Source organism: Chanodichthys erythropterus, chromosome 24, assembly GCF_024489055.1.
Source record: "Chanodichthys erythropterus isolate Z2021 chromosome 24, ASM2448905v1, whole genome shotgun sequence".
In the NCBI taxonomy this organism is placed as follows: Eukaryota; Metazoa; Chordata; class Actinopteri; order Cypriniformes; family Xenocyprididae; genus Chanodichthys; species Chanodichthys erythropterus.
In genome coordinates, this window is record NC_090244.1 from 26,846,797 (window position 1) to 26,865,659 (window position 18,863).

Genomic DNA, 18,863 nt, shown 5'->3' on the forward strand with positions numbered 1-18,863 from the left:
CTGAAGCAGTTATTTAGATGCATAAATGTTCTCCTCCTATTCAAATTTTACATTGAGGGGTGCATACAACATATTTGCCCATCGGCAACTATAGTTGCCGCACATTCAAACACGTTTTTTAAGAAAAAAAAACAAAAACCTGGGAAAAATAAATGCAGAACATGTTCACATAGGACACTATTAACAGGACTATATGCATGAAACCATTCAGAAAAATTTGGGCACAAATGGGTTAATACAGAGGACCAGAAGTTAAAAACAAATAAATACATATTAAATATAGAATATAATACATGAAAAAGTAATACAAAATCAATTCAAGATTCAGTTTCATTAAAAATGAGTAATATTTGTTTTATCAAGTAATTTATCCATTTATTTATTTGTTTATTTATTTTTAATTTCTTGCAGGTTTGTTCCTCCATATGAAGTTATAGCTCGCCAAATCACGTATAAAATAAGTTACTCGATATTAAAACAGCAATGCAAAACGTTTTCCAAATAGTCAATAGTGTCTAATTGAATATAAACTGTCCGTCCACATTACGTAACCATCTTACCACAGCAGTCAGTGCAGTGTAACAGTGGGCGGGGCTACGCAGGATTCGCCGTTGTCATGATGGGCGTGTCAGAGTCACGATGGGCGTGACTGTTAGGATTTGTCATCGTACTTCCTCCTCACGATTCTCCTCACTGAACGACTGCTCGGACGGTTGTGTTTCACTTTAACAGCCTTTGGACCGAAGAACAGCGGGATCTTTTCATCATGGGGCTCAGCAGCGATCCGATCTACTGCAAACTGGAACAATGGTACAAGTCCAACGCAGGAAACCTCAACATGAGGCAGATGTTCGAGGACGATCCTGACAGATTCAACAAGTTCAGGTGAAACACATCAAACGCGCTTCCGCTGCGTGCGCGAGCTCTGATAGACATTCATACTGATGTTTCATCTCTCATCAGGCGTGTGTCAGCATCACATGTGCCGTGCTTCACTTAGCAGCACTTACATCTTGATTATTAAGGCCTAAATGAACAAATCTCTTATACAACACAGTCTATGTACTATTTTAGTAAGATGGCATCTTAATGTTCTGCGATGTAATATCAGGGCATATATTAGTGTATAATGCATACATCACGAGAGCGCGCGTTACATGTTACCCTTGATTTCCACGTTGATGTTGCAAGGTTATTGCCACATCAGGCCAATAGTCTGGAGCTCTAGCTTCCGCCCTCAGCACTGTTGCACCTGCTTTATATCCTTCATTTACTCGCATAAAATACAATAATAGCATTTTTAACTATTCACCTTTGCTTTAAATCAGTATAAACATAGCCATGTTAGCAGCTACACACATAACAAGGTCATTCATCGATCATATGTGTTATTTACAGCTGTACCACACGGCTCTTATGTGGAATCATATATAATAGTAAAATAATAGTTTCTGGTATGACTACGTTTCATTAAATGCACGTGATCAGGCATTTCTCAAGTGATTTCACTGCTTATGCAACCTCTTAAAGTTGTATCACATCCTCTACTGCGATACTTCTGTAAATGTTGCATGTTTGCACTACTATATTTCTATGTTTTAAGAATTTATGGTCTGTTCTGAATTAAATTCTGATGTATGGAGTGTTTAATTGGTATGCATTCATCCTCAGAGTGGAGTGTTTTATAGGGGTTGATCAGCAGAGGGCGCTATAGCAGTATGTAGTACGTGCCTCTCTGCACACTCGCACACTGCAGGGCTGAATCAGTGCGGTGAACTGTGTACTCAACGTGTGGCGAGTGAATATATTTATTACTGATATTAATACAGTTAATTAACTAAGACCGTTCTGGTGATGGAGCACGAGTTTGCGCGGCACGCTTTGCTGACGCAATAAGGTCAAATTATAGCATAAGAGTCTAATATTAGGCGTGCACTTGTCTGTTTAAATAAATATTAGGCAATAAAAATAACACAAAATACATTTTGAAAGCTTATATGTGACCCTGGACCACAAAATCAGTCATAAGAGTAATTTAAAAAAAAGAATCTTTCCATTCATGTATGCATATGGTTTGTTTGATTGGACAATATTTGGCGGAGATATAACTATTTGAAAATCTGGAATCTGAGGGTGCAAAAAAATCAAAATATTGAGAAAATCGCCTTAGCAATGCATATCCACTCACAAAAATACATTTTGTGATCTATTTACAGTAGGAAATGCACAATATCTTCATGGAACATAATCTTTAATCAATATCCTACTGATTTTTGGCTTAAAAGAAAAATCGATGTATTGTTGGCTATTTCTACAAATATACCAGTGTGACATATGACTGGTTTTGTGGTCCAGGGTCACATATGGAAAATAACTGCTCAAAACTATGTTTGCCATAATATCATTTTTGTAAGCGATGGATCAGGGATATAAATTGTGGTGGTATTTTTGTGTAATTAAATTTCCAGAGTCATGTGACATGCTGCAGTTTGAGGCCTAATACATTTTCTCAAATGGCTCATTTAGCTCTCCTCATCTGTTTATTTGACTTTCCCAGTCTAAACATCACTAAGATCCTGACACTTGCATGTATACCAGGCTTGAATGATGTTTCTGGATTATCCATGCTGCGCATGAAGCAGAATTAAGCAAATAATAATATAGCGTTTGTATATCGTAACCGTGTGTGTGATCTCGTCTTCTGCGCAGTCTGGAGCTGACAACAGATGATGGAGACATTCTGCTGGATTACTCCAAGAATCTCATCAGTGAAGAAGTCCTGACAATGCTCTTCGACATGGTACAGTTTTCTCATCACATTCGGCTACATTTTCACTTCACAAAGTCATAGTAGAGGGTGTTACTATTAAAAAGCTGTGTAGTATCGGAGCTGTTACTGTAATCTCTCTTTAGTCCAGCTAAGCATCTTTAAACCCCTTATGTATGTCCATCTCCAGATGTTAATTGGCTTAATGCATGTGTCCTAAAAGCTGCTGAAAATAGACTGTGTATCAGGTGAACCGTGTCACTGGGACATAGTGTGACTTTTTTTTTTTTTAACAGCGACATGCATAACCTTTCAAAATATATTTCATTTGATAATGAACTTTTAAATGATGTTGAAAATCACTGTGTAATGACAAAGTCCCTTCAAGACAAGTCATTTCACTCGGCGGCCATCTTTGAAACGCCTCTCAGGCATGCAAGTGTAGCTCCTATCTCTTTGAATGGAGAAACATCAAATTCTCCAAAGATGTTTGCCAAGCTTTCGATTAAAGGTGCAATATGTAAGATTTTTGCAGTAAAATATCCAAAAACCACTAGGCCAGTGTTATATATTTTGTTCACTTGAGTACTTGCAATAGTTTCCAACTATTTGTAAGTCGTGACAAAATTGCTATTTTAACCAAGTGTCTCACAGCAGCCACTGAGCGAACGCACAGAGTAACGTTATAACATCATTTTCAACACACGCAAATGTATCTAAGGTCTGTTGTATAGGACTTGATGTTGATATCCCTTAATGCATACTTGAGGCACCGATGAGACTCCATGGGATGGTCCATTGAGTGATGGCACTGTCGTCTGGTATGTCATCAGGAGGGTACTTGAGGCTCCGATGAGACTCCGTGGGATGGTCAGTTGAGTGATGGAACCCTTTGGGTTGTCAAGTGGGCGCCCTCCTTCCTTGGTGTTTCGCTGATAGGCCCACGACACCTCCAGAGGGTTCAGCAGTGAATCCCAGCGTCCCAGGTTCACTCCCTAGGTTCCATCAACTCATTTGAAGACCCAAGCGGAGTCTTTTCTCTTCACCCATAGCCACTGGCTTCCCTTCTCTGCAGCCACAGAGAGGTCTTTGACTGCCTGCCGATGGGCCTTTCCTCGCACTCCCATCTCCCTAAGTAGCCTGGATGTTGAGGTGGCTACAAACCCTCTGCAGCCTACTTCCACTGGACGTACCTTCACGTTCCAGCCTTGTTGCTGCACATCGGTTGCAAGTTCAGCGTACCTCAACCTTTTCCGTTCATAGGCCTCCTCCACTGCACCCTCCCAGGGCACAGTGAGCTCGATGATGTAGACAAGCTTGAGGGAGGCTGACCACAGAACAAGGTCTGGTCGCAGGTTGGTGGCTGCGATTTCAGCTGGGAAGCAGAGTTTCCTGTTCAAGTCTGCCAGCAGCTCCCAGTCCCGTGCTCTGCCCAGCTGACCAGAGTCTGATCTTATGGTGGTGAGGTTGGCTTGGCCCTCACCCTCCCGAACAAATGGTGTTGGCTGCCACTGGGGTGACGGGGGAGGCAGGGCATTCACGCTTCTCCGTCGACTTTCCAACACTGCTGTAAGACACTTTAACACCTGGTTGTGCCGCCAGGTGTAACGGCCTTGGCTGAGGCTGGTCTTGCATCCCACTAAGATGTGCTTCAGTGTTGCTGGACTTGAGCATAGAGGGCACGTGGGGTCTTCGGCATACCATTGGCTTAGGTTTGCAGGAGAAGGTAGGACATCGTAGGCAGCCCTGATGGTAAAGCTTGCCCTAAATGCCTCCATCTCCCACAGCTCTTTCCAGGAGATCTTCCTCTTCTCCACTCCTTCCCATGTCATCCACTGCCCTTGCTTTGCCTGTGCCACAGCTTGGGCGCACCTTCTTGCTTCCTCCTCCCGACGTACCTCCTGGACCACCATCTTACGTCTCTGAGGTGGAGAGGCCTTGCTCCACACTGGTGTACTGGCCCCAAGTCCAAGACCAGTCCTCCCCTCCTGCACTCGGCCCACGATGTCCTTATGTCTGAGTGCTGCCTTTGCCTGCTCAGTTGCAGCCAACGGGGTCCACTTCCTCCCAGTGGCCAAGATGGGGGTAGCTTGGGCTACAAATGGATCGTTCGAATCCAGTAGCATCATCTCCAGTCTGACTTTGGCACACTTGTACTCCTCTACCAGACTGGAAATGGGCAGATGTAGCATCCCTTTGCCGTAAAGTCCAATACTGCTGAAGCACCTGGGAAGGCCAAGCCACTTCCTTACGTATGTGCTGACCAGTCTCTCCAGCTTTTCCACCTTCGAGAGCGGGACTTCATAGAGGGTTAGTGGCCACAGGAGACGTGGAAGTAGTCCATACTGCATGCACCAGAGCTTCAGCTTGCCAGGGAGCAGGGTTCTGTCGATCTTTTCCAAGCCACTGGCTACCTCCTTCCTAAGCTGTTCTACTTGCTCTTTGTCTTTAAGGGAGGCATCATACCACCGACCTAAGCTCTTCACTGGCTTCTCTGAGACAGTTGGGATGGGTTCCTCGCCGATGTGGAAGCGGTGGTCCGACAACTTCCCCTTAATAATAGAGATGCTTCTGGACTTGCTTGGCTTGATCTTCATGCGAGCCCGTTCAATGTTTTCCTGAAGCTTTCTTAATAATCGTGCAGTGCAAACCTTGGTCGTGGTGAGAGTTGTGAGGTCATCCATGTATGCTCTGACCGGCGGCAGCCTCAGCCCAGATCTTATTCGCTGTCCGCCAACTGTCCATCTAGAGGCCCGAATGATGACCTCCATGGCCAGGGTGAAGGCCAGTGGGGAGATGGTGCAGCCCGCCATGATTCCCACTTCCAGGTGTTGCCAAGCTGTTGTGTACTCTGCTGTTGTCACACAGAGTTGGACGTCCTGAAAGTAGGCCTTGACAAGGGTTGTGAGAGCTGCTGGGACTCTAAAGTAGTCAAAGGCTGTCCACAGGAGGTTGTGAGGGACTGAGCCAAAGGCATTCGCGAGATCCAGGAACACCACGTGAAGATCTGTTCCCTCCTTTTTGGCGACTTGGATCTGATGCCATATGACACTAGCATGTTCTACACAACCAGAAAAGCCTGAGATGCCTGCTTTCTGGATTGACGTGTCAATGAAGTTATTTCTAATATGATAAACAGAGCTGTGTTACCTCATACTCATGACCGGAAAAGCGGAAGCAGCACCGGCGACTGTGGCATGATAAATGATCCACTGTTTACGCCGTGTGTCGCTCCAGCTCCTTGTTCAGCTCCACAACACTCGGTCCTGCTCTGCTTCATACTACAGTAATGTTAATAATCACATCCATGAACATGATTTCTTCCCGAGTCCTATCCCAATTCTATTCCACCATCCGTTGAGGTGAAGACCACATGTCCCAAGATTTCGCAGTCAAACTTGGCGTCATCAAACTACGCCTTTGTTTCGAATAGGCCTCTAGCGACCTCTAGCGGACAGAAATCCTACATACTGTACCTTTAAATTTATTTTTTTAAATTTACAATGAAATCTGACAACTGTCTCATAAATTTTGTTTTCATGCGCAGTCCTAAATGCGGTTCTCTATAGGAAGAGTGATTCTGACTGTTTCTATAGGAACCGGATCGTCTAACGGCCGCTGCAGTGACATGGTGACTTTACCAATCGGTGATTGGCTCTTATTTAGAGCTTTCTCCCATCCAAAGCAATACAAGTGACGCGTCTTGTGTTATTCTATAGTTTTTGGGAATGTCACTCTGAGATCTTCATTGTCTTGTGTTGTGTTTGGGCTCGTTCAAGGCCACCTGCTCTAAAATAAAGTTATGTCATCTGCTATGGTGTAAAAGCATCATGTGTGTACATTTCAATACAAATACTTGCTTGTTGTCCTTTTCAACGATACATGACACAAGTCTATCTGTTGTGTACTATGATTTTACAGATCACTAAAGAGGATATTTTTTCCATCGTTAATTTAAACCTCAATTGATAAGGGGAATGTAAATGTACATCCCTAATAAACACGGTGTAAGTATGGAAGTATACTTTGGGCTTTTGAAAATATTTAACCTGATTCTGTACTTCCTGTCTTCAGCAAGTCAGAGTAGCAACTGGGAAACGAAATCACTATGATGCAGCAGATTTCTCACAGTAATCACAGCAGGACAAAATACACAACTGCTGTTTTTATAGCTCTTTGTATGTATGTTTGCACAAGTCATGAGTCACTTTAACTGATTTCTGTTCCTGTCTCATCATGATTAGGCACGATCAGTGGGCGTTGAATCCGCCAGAGAGAAGATGTTTGCAGGAGAGAAGATCAACTTCACTGAGGTAATAATATCTCAGTAAAAACATTTCACCGTGAATGAACAAACTGAGCAGTTTAGGTTGAGATGTCAATGCCTATTGTGATACACTTCTATAATTTGCTATTGTGTAAACGTCAATATCATATTCTCTAAATTTCTATTGACACATAGCAGAAAGTTGTTACAACCCTCAGTTTCCTCTTTATCTCACTGGCTGTTTTGAAACTGTAGCATGTATTTTTTGGCTTATGGTAAATTAGATATCGGTAACACTTTAGTTATGGTCCGATTCTCACTTATAAGTAGTTGCTAATTAGCACGCATATTACTACTAGGATATCGGCTGTTTATTAGTACATATTAATGCCTTATTCTGCATGACCATATTCTACATACCTTAATCCTACTCAATAACTATACTTAACAGCTACCTTAATAACTATTAATAAGTTTGAGGCAAAAGTCGTAGTTAATAGTGAGAATTTGACCCTAATATAAAGTGAGACCGATATATATCAATTAGCACCTCAGAAAGACATAACTGACAAGAAACGGTTACAAATGAAACCGATGTTAACAAATAAAGGGAGTATAGTTGCTATTAACTCTCTTTATGTTAAAATGAGGTCTTTGTATGTTGGTTTGTAGGGTCGTGCTGTTCTCCACACCGCCCTGAGGAACCGTTCCAACACTCCCATCATGGTGGACGGTAAAGACGTGATGCCGGAGGTGAACCGAGTCCTGGAGCAGATGAAGGGCTTTTGCCATGTGAGTGAATATGCGTGTAACAACAACCTACTGTCAATTTATTGCATTGATTAGATTTTTAATGCATTTAACGCACTTGCCCCGCCCCAGACCTGTGTAGTTCATCTGACATTACATACAGTTGATTGATGACAAATATGATGCAGCGCAACAACTCCCTGCATAATGAAGCCTATAGAATGCAGTCAGTAATTCCCTAAAATTCAATGGTTGATATGGGGCAAAAATTCTCCTTTTTGAGTTTCTTATTGCTTAACTCATAAAATCTAAATATATCACACGGATAATGAGTGCATTATTACACAAATGCTGTTTTTGTCCCAAATATAATGAATGCAAATGCGATAGCCTACTGATTTTATACAACAATTCAGTAAATAAGAAGTTGATATTGTTATTTTAGACACAATGTTCTCTGTTTTGTCAATGAAACTATAAAGACAAAGCAGAACTGTTCATCTCTGCACAATACACAGCAGTGTTTCATTTCTGAATCCGCGTTTTGAACGAACCGAGTGAAGCCAATGATTTGGCAGACCATTTATAAAAGACTTGTTGGACTTGGTGTATGTCATCAAAATACAGCCGTCTGCTCGCTAATCGCTCTCGTAATACTTTGATGTCATACATGTCATCGGTCTGTGTATCGGTCACGTCCAACAAGCCTGAAGAGAAACATTTACTTCACTCTTCGTTTGAATGAATTGAATAAATGAATTAACAACTTAAAGGGTTTGTTCACAAATTCTGTCATTTATTACTTACCCTCATGCCGTTCCACACCCGTAAGACCTTCGTTAATCTTCAGAACACAAATTAAGATATTTCAGTTGAAATCCGATGGCTCCATGAGGCCTCCATAGCCAGCAATGACATTTCCTCTCTCAAGATCCATTAATGTACTAAAAACATATTTAAATCAGTTCATGTGAGCACAGTGGTTCAATATTAATATTATAAAGCGCCAAAAAAAATAAAATAATGACCTGTTTAGTGATGGCCGATTTCAAAACACTGCTTCAGGAAGATTCGGCGCATTATGAATCAGTGTATCGAATCTGCTGTTCGGAGCGCCAGAGTCACGTGATTTCAGCCGTTGGTTGTTTGACACGCGATCTGAATCATGATTCGACACACTGATTCATTATGCTCTGATGCTTCCTGAAGCAGTGTCTTGAAATCGGCCATCACTAAATAAGTCGTTATTTTGTTTTTTTTGGCGCACCAAAAGTATTCTCGTCACTTTATAATATTAATATTGAATCACTGTATTCGCATGAACCGATTTAAATATGTTTTTAGTACCTTTATGGGTCTTGAGAGAGGGAAAAAAAAAAAATAATAATAATTCTAATTTTTTTTTTTTTTTTTGATATAGTTCACCCAAAAATTAAAATTGAGTCAGCATTTACCCAACCTCATGCTACAAAAGTTATTGAATCGAATAAAATATCTTTCTGAAGCTACTTTTTGTAATGTCTATTTGATGCTTTACTCAATTATGACTTCTAATTAATTTTCGGGGTAATTTCACAGCCAGAATTGATGTGTGATTAAATTGCAATTAATTAGATTAATTAATTGCCACATCATGTAATTAATTAGATTCAAAATTGTAATCGCTTGACAGAATATTGGCTGGAACCAATTTAATACACACTTTCTAGCCAATCAGAATCAAGCTTTCAGACAGTCCATGGTATAAATAATATTAAAATACATCAGAAAGAACATTTAAGAATACCAGTATTATTGAAAACACCAGTATCCATACTAGTATGTTTAATGAAATTATAGTTTAAAAATGGGCTAAGGGCACTTGGTAATTAGAGTTCACCATATGTGTGTTTTTTTTTTTTTTTTTTAGTTGATTTAGTTAATCATTATTTTCAAAGACAGCTGACTGAAGATTCCTGAATATTGACATTGCGCATGTGTGAATTATTTTGCAGAAAGTGCGCAGTGGCGAGTGGAAAGGCTTCAGTGGTAAAGCCATCACTGATGTAGTGAACATCGGAATTGGAGGTTCTGACTTGGTGAGTTTCCTGAGAGCCAGTGGATGTTTCCACACGTTGTAAATTTACTGATGATGGAGATTTGGTTATCTCCTAGTTGGGCAGCTTAATAAAACTGTCTATTATAGTAATATATAGTATATAGTTAGTTACGCTTATATCAAGTGTTTCCTCTTCCACTGTGAGATTCTGGATTGAAATAGCAGACCTGTTTGTTAGATATTCTCTCTTTTAAACCAAAGGCCAGGCCTCATTGAGTCAAATCTGGTAATCATAAACAGTATAGAGTGTGGAATAAAGTTTGTTTTGATTGGTTCTTCAGGGTCCTCTGATGGTGACTGAAGCTCTGAAGCCGTACTCCAAAGGAGGACCCAATGTGTGGTTCGTCTCTAATATTGATGGCACACACATGGCCAAGACCCTCGCCCAGCTTAACGCTGAGACCACCCTCTTCATCATCGCTTCAAAGGTGACAACCTGAATACCCTATTCTGAGATAACAGTGAAGAATACGGTCTTGCACAGCACTGTAGTGTATGTTAAACAGAATTTATAATACAAATTGTTCAAGTTGAAGTACTTAATTTCTTAATATTTTTTGTACTTTAGACGTTCACCACCCAGGAGACCATCACTAATGCTGAGACGGCCAGAGAATGGTTCCTTAAGACCGCTAAAGATGTTAGTACCTTTACAAGCTGCTGTAACTGTCCTAAATGGAAAGTTTCCATTGGTCTAATTCTGTGTTTGTATGTTTTCAGTCATCGGCTGTGGCCAAACATTTTGTGGCTCTTTCCACAAATGCAGTAAGTACATTATGTCACCATTGTGTCAATGTTAAAAGTAAATTTGATTTATCTGTAAGAAACTTGCATACATTTCCTGTCTTCTCACCAGCCGAAAGTCAAGGACTTTGGTATCGACACCAACAACATGTTTGAGTTTTGGGACGTGAGTATTCTTAACAAGCATATTACTGCACGAATATGTAATGACTGATTGCATGGTGGCTAGTAATGTTTAAATACTCTTTTAATTGGCATATTGCTTCTCAAAAGCCCAAACTGTTATTCTGATGCTGAATGCTCATGTTTTAGTGGGTCGGCGGGCGCTACTCGCTGTGGTCGGCTATTGGTTTGTCCATTGCATTGCACATAGGTACGTCTGCTGTGTGAACAGTGAACAAGTATGTGAACACAAACACTTATAGCTATGCACGTTATGTTTTGGTCAAACATTCATGTTTGTGTACTTGTGTAGAGTATGTTTCTGGCCTAACTTCTGCCTGAATCAAATTTGATAGACCACTAGTGCAGCATCTTGCACTTATAGATTGTTTTTCTGTCTGTAAATGTTCCAGTAACTTTATTTATTGTCATCTTGTAGGTTTCGACAATTTCGAGCAACTTCTAGCTGGTGCTCATTGGATGGTAAGTACAGTTATAGTTTGGCAGTATACAAGAGGAGAATAACTGCACACTAAACACTGTCTGCCTCAGAGAGTTAAAGTGCCCCTGTTGTGCTATTCTAAAGGTTCTTAGTTTTGTTTTGAAGGTCTCCTAAAATAGGATTACATCCAATGTCAAAAATCACTTTAGTTTTCTAATAATATACATTACAGCATCACTTCCTTTCTCACAGGCCCTGTTTACACCTGGTATTAAGATGCATTTTGGTCGATCACAAGTGGACAATGCTAAATACAGGTGTAAACGGGGTCTAATATGTTTTGAGCTTGTCCGCTTTTTACCACTTCCAGAAGTAGTTGAAAACACATTCGACTGGATTGCTTTCGTAGTGTAGACGCTCATGTGGTATAATGTGTTCAAACTGCCATTAAAGATGTCCACTCTCCGCCTACTGACCTATTGAGTGAACGTTATGGGATGCGCGCTAACCAGACGGGATTTAAACTTTGTCGGCTAAAGACCCAAGTTTTGTTTGAAGACAAAAAACGTACCAAGCACAATGCTTTCTCACCACTTCTGATTTCTAACACACACTCACAGTATTCACTGGTCTTGCATTTGTCAGAGCAGAAATGAAAGCTGATGCTCTTGGTTTGTTTGGTTTTTTTTTTTGTCATCTCTGGTCGTGTTCATATGTAAATTGCGTGAGTTTATTTTGTCCTTTTAGATCAAAAGATCTGAAGAAGCCCATACATTTACCCACCCATAGACCCTCCCCTCAAAGAAATCAGGACAGAAGTGGTTGAAAGTGGATAAAAGAGAACACCAGGTGTAAACGGGAATGTGTCTCTCTTGTCCACTTGTGATCCGATCGACCAAAACACATCTTATATACAGGTGTAAACAGGGCCACAGTGTCTCAAACGGTTTGAAATAGGATTCGGTCTCTCTAAACCCCTCCCTTCTGAGAGCCGTCTCTGCACTGATTGGTCAGATGGCTGAGTCTATTGTGATAGGTCTACTGTTTACAGCACGTGTCAAAACCCGAGCACCCATTTCCATATCTGAATTTCAGCTCTGGATCTTCCCCGGCACTTGTTTAAACAGTGATACGAATAGTAATTTTGGAAGTGCATCAAAATGGATTTGCTTTGGCGCCGCAGTAAATGGCGTCTTCTCGACTCGACAACATGAACCAAACTCTTCCGGTCTCAGCTCCAACTACAGTATTTGAGGGCAGGGCAAGGTAGACGTTGTTTGTGGGCAGCCAATGAAGATCATAGGCAGGCATTATGCAAATATGTTATAAACCTATGTAGGTTCAACAGGAAGTGAGACTGGAATTACTGACGACTCGTTTCAGGCAGTTCAGATTTGCTTCTTTCTTCTGAAAGACAATAAACTCTGTTTATCTGCACTTTGATCTTTCAAACTTTGCAGACCTTTTACTCGGCTATATTACACACTACATGAAATGTAGTGGCATAATAGGGGCACTTCAAGTGTTTCTGGGAGTAATCTTTTTGTGCTATTTTTCTTTTAGGATAACCACTTCCGCTCGGCCCCTCTGGAGAAGAACGCTCCAGTCTTGCTGGCCCTGCTCGGCGTCTGGTACGTCAACTTCTTCCAGGCCGAAACGCATGCTCTGCTGCCCTATGACCAGTACATGCACCGCTTCGCTGCGTACTTCCAACAGGTCGGTCTGATGACGTTTCAAGAAATTACATCATAAATGTCATTGTTTCTGATAGTAGGACACTTTGAGTTTTCATTGATCTTTCAGGGAGACATGGAGTCCAATGGGAAGTACATCACCAAGTCGGGCAGTCGTGTGAATTACCACACTGGACCCATCGTGTGGGGAGAACCAGGAACCAATGGACAGCATGCCTTCTACCAGCTCATTCACCAGGGTCTGTGACCCTGAACCTCCCCCGTGGACTAGTTCCTTGTTTAATTGACATGTTAATGCCCATTTGTGATGCGTTTATCATAATAGATCTTTCTCTTTGCAGGCACTCGCTTGATTCCCGCTGACTTCCTCATTCCTGCTCAGAGCCAACATCCTATCAGAGATAATCTGCATCATAAGGTGCGCCAACGGTCTACGAGTTTCTGAACAAGTCTTTGTTTTCTGGTTCTCTTTGGCATCTGATGCCCCAGATGTTGTTTCATGTTATTTGAGCCAGTGTTTGTCTAAGTGTTACATTACACTGTCTCATTTTATGAATACGGTAGATCCTGATGGCGAACTTCCTGGCACAGACGGAGGCTCTGATGAGGGGAAAGACCTCTGATGAGGCCAAGAAAGAGCTCCAGGGTGCTGGGATGTCTGGGGATGCACTGGAGAAACTCCTGCCCCATAAAGTGAGTGATTCTTTACTTGAAAACCATGTGTCCATATATAACACATTGGATGGTATCTAAACTAGAGTCTGTTTAGAGCAAAGGTCTTCAACCTCGCTCCTGGAGACCTACTGTCCTGCAAAGTTTATCTCCAACCTACTAGAGAGCAGGGTTGAAGACCTCTGGTTTAGAGTGTTGGAGCTGTGGCCTGGTGGTTAGTGGACATGCTGTTACAAATGTGCTTCCACCAATGTGTTATGGTCCAAAGATCATACAGTAAATTTCGTTTGAGCAAACAATGCTTGCCAAGACTGCTTTAATTTGCTTTTCCCACCCATGTTCCTGGAGGCATTCCAGCAGTACACATTTTTGAACTCTTCCTATTTAAACACACCTAATATAACTATTTAGACAGTTGACAGTGTTGTGACTCCATAGTGTCCTGTCCGCTCAGGCTGCATCAGAAATCATAGGTACATCTTTTGAACAAGTACTTACTTAAAGGGTTAGTTCACCTAAAAATGAAAATTATTCCATAATTTACTCACCCTCAAGCCAGTACTGAAATTTAAAAAAATGTGACGTTTTGAGCGCTGTTGAGCAGATTCGTAAACACCTCTGATTGGCCATTGTGCTCCCGGCTCATCGGATATGTCTGTGATTGGCTTCAATGATCAGTGCACAGGAGTGTTTGAAAGCACACGGTAATGTTTGAATTTGAAAGCGGGAGCGTTTGAAAGCAAGTCAGTTAGCGGACTGGTCTGCGATAGATGCCTGCTTTCAAGTGCTCCCGTGTGTATCTGAGTAAGTGCTTGGCGAAGAGCGTCATTGATGACTATTTACAACATGCTTTTGAAGCATTGATCATTGAAGGCAATCATAGACACATCTAATGAGTGCGAGTCAACACACTGGCCAATAAGAGGTGTTTACGAATCTGCTTAACAGCGCTCAAAGCAATTTTAAAGTTTCAGTACCGACTTGGTACCGAAGTCTGTACTTTTGACAACTCTAATCCTAGGTGTATATGACTTTCTTCTTTCAGCCAAACACAATCAGAGTTATGATAAAAAAATATCCTGGCTCTTCCATGCTTTATAATGGGAGTTAATTGTACCTGAAATTTTGAAGCCCAAAAAAGTGCATTTATCCATTATAAAAGTAATCCATACGACTCCAGGAGGCCTTCTGAAGCAAAGCGATGGGTTTTTGTAAGAAAAATATCCATATTTATAATCTTATAAGCTATAATCACTGGACTCTGGTAATGGCCTTGCGCAAGTCTCGTTCCAGCGGAAGAGTGACCTCTGACCCAATGTATGATGTAATGACGAACGCAGAAGCGCAGAGGATAGGGCAAAACAAAACACCGGTCACGAATTGGAAGTGTAAAACGGCAATTTTTAAAGAGAAATTTTGGAGGCTTTCGATATAAGAGAAGAGCTTGAGTTTGTTGCACAGCCCTATTTGAACCGTGAGAAGCATCTAAGCTTACGATACTCCTACATCCTGTGTCAGAGGTCACTCTTCCACCAGACTTTTGTACGACCCTTACCGGAAGTCAGTGATTTATAGTTTATAAAGTTATAAATATGGATATTTTTCTTACAAAAACCCATCGCTTTGCTTCATAAGGTCTTTATTAACCCCCTGAAGCTTGAGGGTGAGTAAATCATGGGATGATTTTCATTTTTGGGTGAACTAACCCTTTAACTGTCATGTGACCAATAACGTCAATTGCATCTCTTACCCTTCATTTACGAATCCTCTCCCGTGGCCTTATGGGATGGAAAAGTATCCTTTGTATGCACACTCCAGAATCTTTCCGGAAGTAGAAGTACTTTTCTGCCTACTGTTTTGCGAAACTGACATTGGGCATACTACTCTTTTCGTATATATTTTTTCATCTACTATATAGTAGGGAAGTAGGCATGCTCAAATGCAGCCTAACTGTTTGAAGCCTTGTTGTATGTGGCATTTTATTCTGACTGAAATGGAGAGTAAAATTTAATTTTACTCCAGTACATGCGATCTGTTTTTGTATAATGACGCATTGGTTTTTGTAGGTTTTCCAAGGAAACAAGCCCAGCAACTCTATCATCTTTAAAAAACTTTCACCCTTCATGCTTGGTGCACTTGTTGGTGAGTCAAATATGTTACACCAATATGTTACTACTATTTGTAGATGTGCGTGTTTTGTAGACCCTGTACTCATGGTATGCTGTATTTGTGTTTCAGCCATGTATGAACACAAGATCTTTGTGCAAGGTGTGATGTGGGATATCAACAGCTATGATCAGTGGGGGTGAGTCCAATTCAAAATATTTTGCAACTTAAATTTGGTGCAATAGGTAAGGTGCAATATGTAATGTTTTTGCAGTAAAATATCCAAAAACCACTAGGCCAGTGTTATATATTTTGTTCACTTGAGTACTTAAAATATCCCAAATGTTTGCAACCATTTGTAAATCGTAAGAAAATTGCAATTTTAACCAAGGCTCCGGGACGTGCGAAGAGTCGCCTGTCAATGTCGTCATACCCGAGTTACCCCCAGTTTCCGGTTTTATTTTGTAGAAACCATGGAAACACAAAAGACGCTTTAAAGGGATAGTTCACCCAAAAATGAAAATTTGATGTTTATCTGCTTGCCCCCAGCGCATCCAAGATGTAGGTGACTTTGTTTCTTCAGTAGAACACAAATGAGGATTTTTAACTGCAACCGCTGCCGTTTGTCAGTGGTATAATGCAAGTCAGCGGGAACTTGGACTATAAGAGTAAATAAAACTTGCTTGGACAAATCCAAATTAAACCCTGCGGCTTGTGACGACACATTGATGTCTTAAGACACGAAACGATCGGTTTGTGCGAAAAACCGAACAGTATTTATATCATTTTTTACCTCTAATACACCACTATGTCCAACGGCATTCATCACTCGATTCGTTTGGTCTGATCACGCTCTGACAACGGCAGTGATGTCTCGCTCTCATTGAAGTATATGCACAAGACATCACTGCCGCTGTCAGAGCGCGATCAGACCAAACGAATCGAGTGATGAATGCAGTTTCGTGTCTTAAGACATCAATGTGTCGTCACGAGCCGCAGGGTTTAATTTGGATTTGTCTAAGCAAGTTTTATTTACTGTTATTGTAGAAGTTCCCATCCACTAGCATTATTTGACTGACAGACGGCAACGGTTGGAGTTGAAAATCATCATTTGTGTTCTACTGAAGAAACAAAGTCACCTACATCTTGGATGCTCTGGGGGTAAGCAGATAAACATCAAATTTTCATTTTTGGGTGAACTATCCCTTTAATACATTACATGTGTTAATAGACAAGGGAACAACGGGTTTGATATATTAATAGACAGAAAACTAAATATTGTTATATAGCTCAACACGTACCATGCCTCAGAGAAAAACACTATTTTGTCAAGTAGCTAACATAGCAATATCAGATGCAGCTTTATTTTTAGTAACAGTAATACAGCATTTTCTCCATCATACAATGCGTTTTAAAATTAATTGCATGCCATTTATCAACACAAGCCATCCAGCACTTATTAATATATTCTAAAATCGATCTATCTTACTGCAGTGTGTAACAGTGTCTCAAAGCAGCCGCTGAGCGAGCGCACAGAGTAACGTTATAACATAATTTTCAACACTCTCAAATGTATCTAATATGATAAACAGAGCTGTGTTACCTCATAAGCTTGACTGGAAAAGCGGAAGCAGCGCCGGTGACTCTGTCATAATAAAAGTCCCGCTGCTCGTGAGGCGTGTGTTGATCAATCGCTCCAGATCCTCGTTCAGCTCCACAACACTTGCTCCTGCTCTGCTCCATACTACAGTAATGTTAATAATCGCATCCATGAATATGATTTCTTCCCGATGATTTCTATCCCCATTATTTCCACCGGCCGTTGAGGTGGAGACCACATGTCCCAAGATTCCGCGCTCAAACTCATCAAGCTACGCCTTTGTTTTGAATAGGCCTCTAGCATACATATTGCATCTTTAATAGAAATTGATAGATAACCACAAATTAGCCAATTAGGGCTTTGACAAAATGTCGCTGTTGAGGATGTGTAGAACGGGACTTTATTTATCAGGGGTAAAAACCCATTGGTTTGTGCCGCTCTTTACTAGAATGAAGCAATTAGATCAGAGGAGCCAAAAAAGAAAAAAGTGGGCTTGGAAAGTCATTTCAAAGGCGGAGCAATTTATTACATTATGCTGTGAATTATTAAGACTTTCAGAGAGTTCCAGGCATCTGTAAATATATAGAGAATGACACATTTTATCTGTCCCATCAGAGTGGAGCTCGGCAAGCAACTTGCCAAGAAGATCGAGCCTGAGCTGCAAGACAACGCAGAGGTTCATTCCCATGACTCCTCCACCAATGGACTCATCAGCTTCTTCAAGAAGAACCGCTCTTAAATGTTTCCTGACTCCTCGGCTTTAACCCCACCTCTGCTGCCCCCTCATCCAATGAGATTAGTGAATTATGTATTAATTGGCATAGTTCAGATGGTAAGCCTAGACAAGGAGGATGAGCACTTTATGTCTGTCATTATCTATAAGCCATGAGATTCTTGTGTGTTGTGAAAGATTTGACTGTATTCATGTTTCTGTGGACCAGTATGAGACGACTGTATCTGTATGCACTGCACATACTAAATGGATTTCATGTTCTCCTTTGGACCAACGAACCACAATAAATGTATTATTTGACACTTTCCCTGGTGGTTTATTCTTTTTGTTCAGCAAAATGTATTCCATGATAACCAATTAAGTGTCCATTACGTGAACCTGGTGCACATGTTCCAGATCAAGAAATTGCACCTGTGTTTTAGGGTACATTTACACAACAATGGTGTACTAAAAACACAAAAGTTTTTCCTTTTTCCTGCTTTTTTCATTTACAGACGACAATGTTGTCAAAAGGATCCCCGTTTACACAGATCTGCAGAGAATGACAAAAAATGCTGTATTCTGCTGTCAGGCCAGTAGGTGGCGATGTCACCTTGTTAAAGAAACACTATGTGCCTATTAGGGATGGGAGAAAAAAATCGATCCATCGATGCACCACGTTTCTGGATCGATTCTGAGCTTAGTTTTTATTCAGATGCGTGATGATGCTGAGTGTGCTTTAGAAACACCGTATTCTGCTTGCTTCCAATTCCTCACATACACCACTCAAACTTTCTGTAAAATAATCTTTCAAAAAGTTTGGAAAGTTTGACGCGAATGATATTCGCA

General features: G+C 41.0%; 1 protein-coding gene across 1 annotated transcript; it reads left to right on the forward strand.

Moving 5' to 3' along the window:
- Window positions 1–672: 672 nt before the first annotated feature.
- gpia (glucose-6-phosphate isomerase a) lies at window positions 673–18,337 on the forward strand. Its single transcript, XM_067379280.1, has 18 exons — window positions 673–885; window positions 2,710–2,800; window positions 7,012–7,080; window positions 7,707–7,826; window positions 9,779–9,862; window positions 10,164–10,310; window positions 10,451–10,522; window positions 10,603–10,647; window positions 10,739–10,792; window positions 10,939–10,999; window positions 11,228–11,271; window positions 12,794–12,946; window positions 13,034–13,163; window positions 13,266–13,342; window positions 13,489–13,617; window positions 15,663–15,738; window positions 15,835–15,901; window positions 17,918–18,337. Exons 1-18 carry the CDS (start codon window positions 767–769, stop codon window positions 18,039–18,041), a joined length of 1,662 nt encoding a protein of 553 aa, XP_067235381.1. The 5' UTR covers window positions 673–766; the 3' UTR covers window positions 18,042–18,337.
- The last annotated feature ends 526 nt before the right edge of the window (window positions 18,338–18,863 follow it).

Excerpts from the sequence above, each read along its gene's own strand:
- gpia (XM_067379280.1), top strand. The coding sequence starts at position 767 with ATGGGGCTCAGCAGCGATCCGATCTACTGCAAACTGGAACAATGGTAC. Across the intron at positions 7,827-9,778 it reads AGATGAAGGGCTTTTGCCAT|AAAGTGCGCAGTGGCGAGTG; the intron begins GTGAGTGAATAT and ends ATTATTTTGCAG. Across the intron at positions 13,618-15,662 it reads AGAAACTCCTGCCCCATAAA|GTTTTCCAAGGAAACAAGCC; the intron begins GTGAGTGATTCT and ends TGGTTTTTGTAG.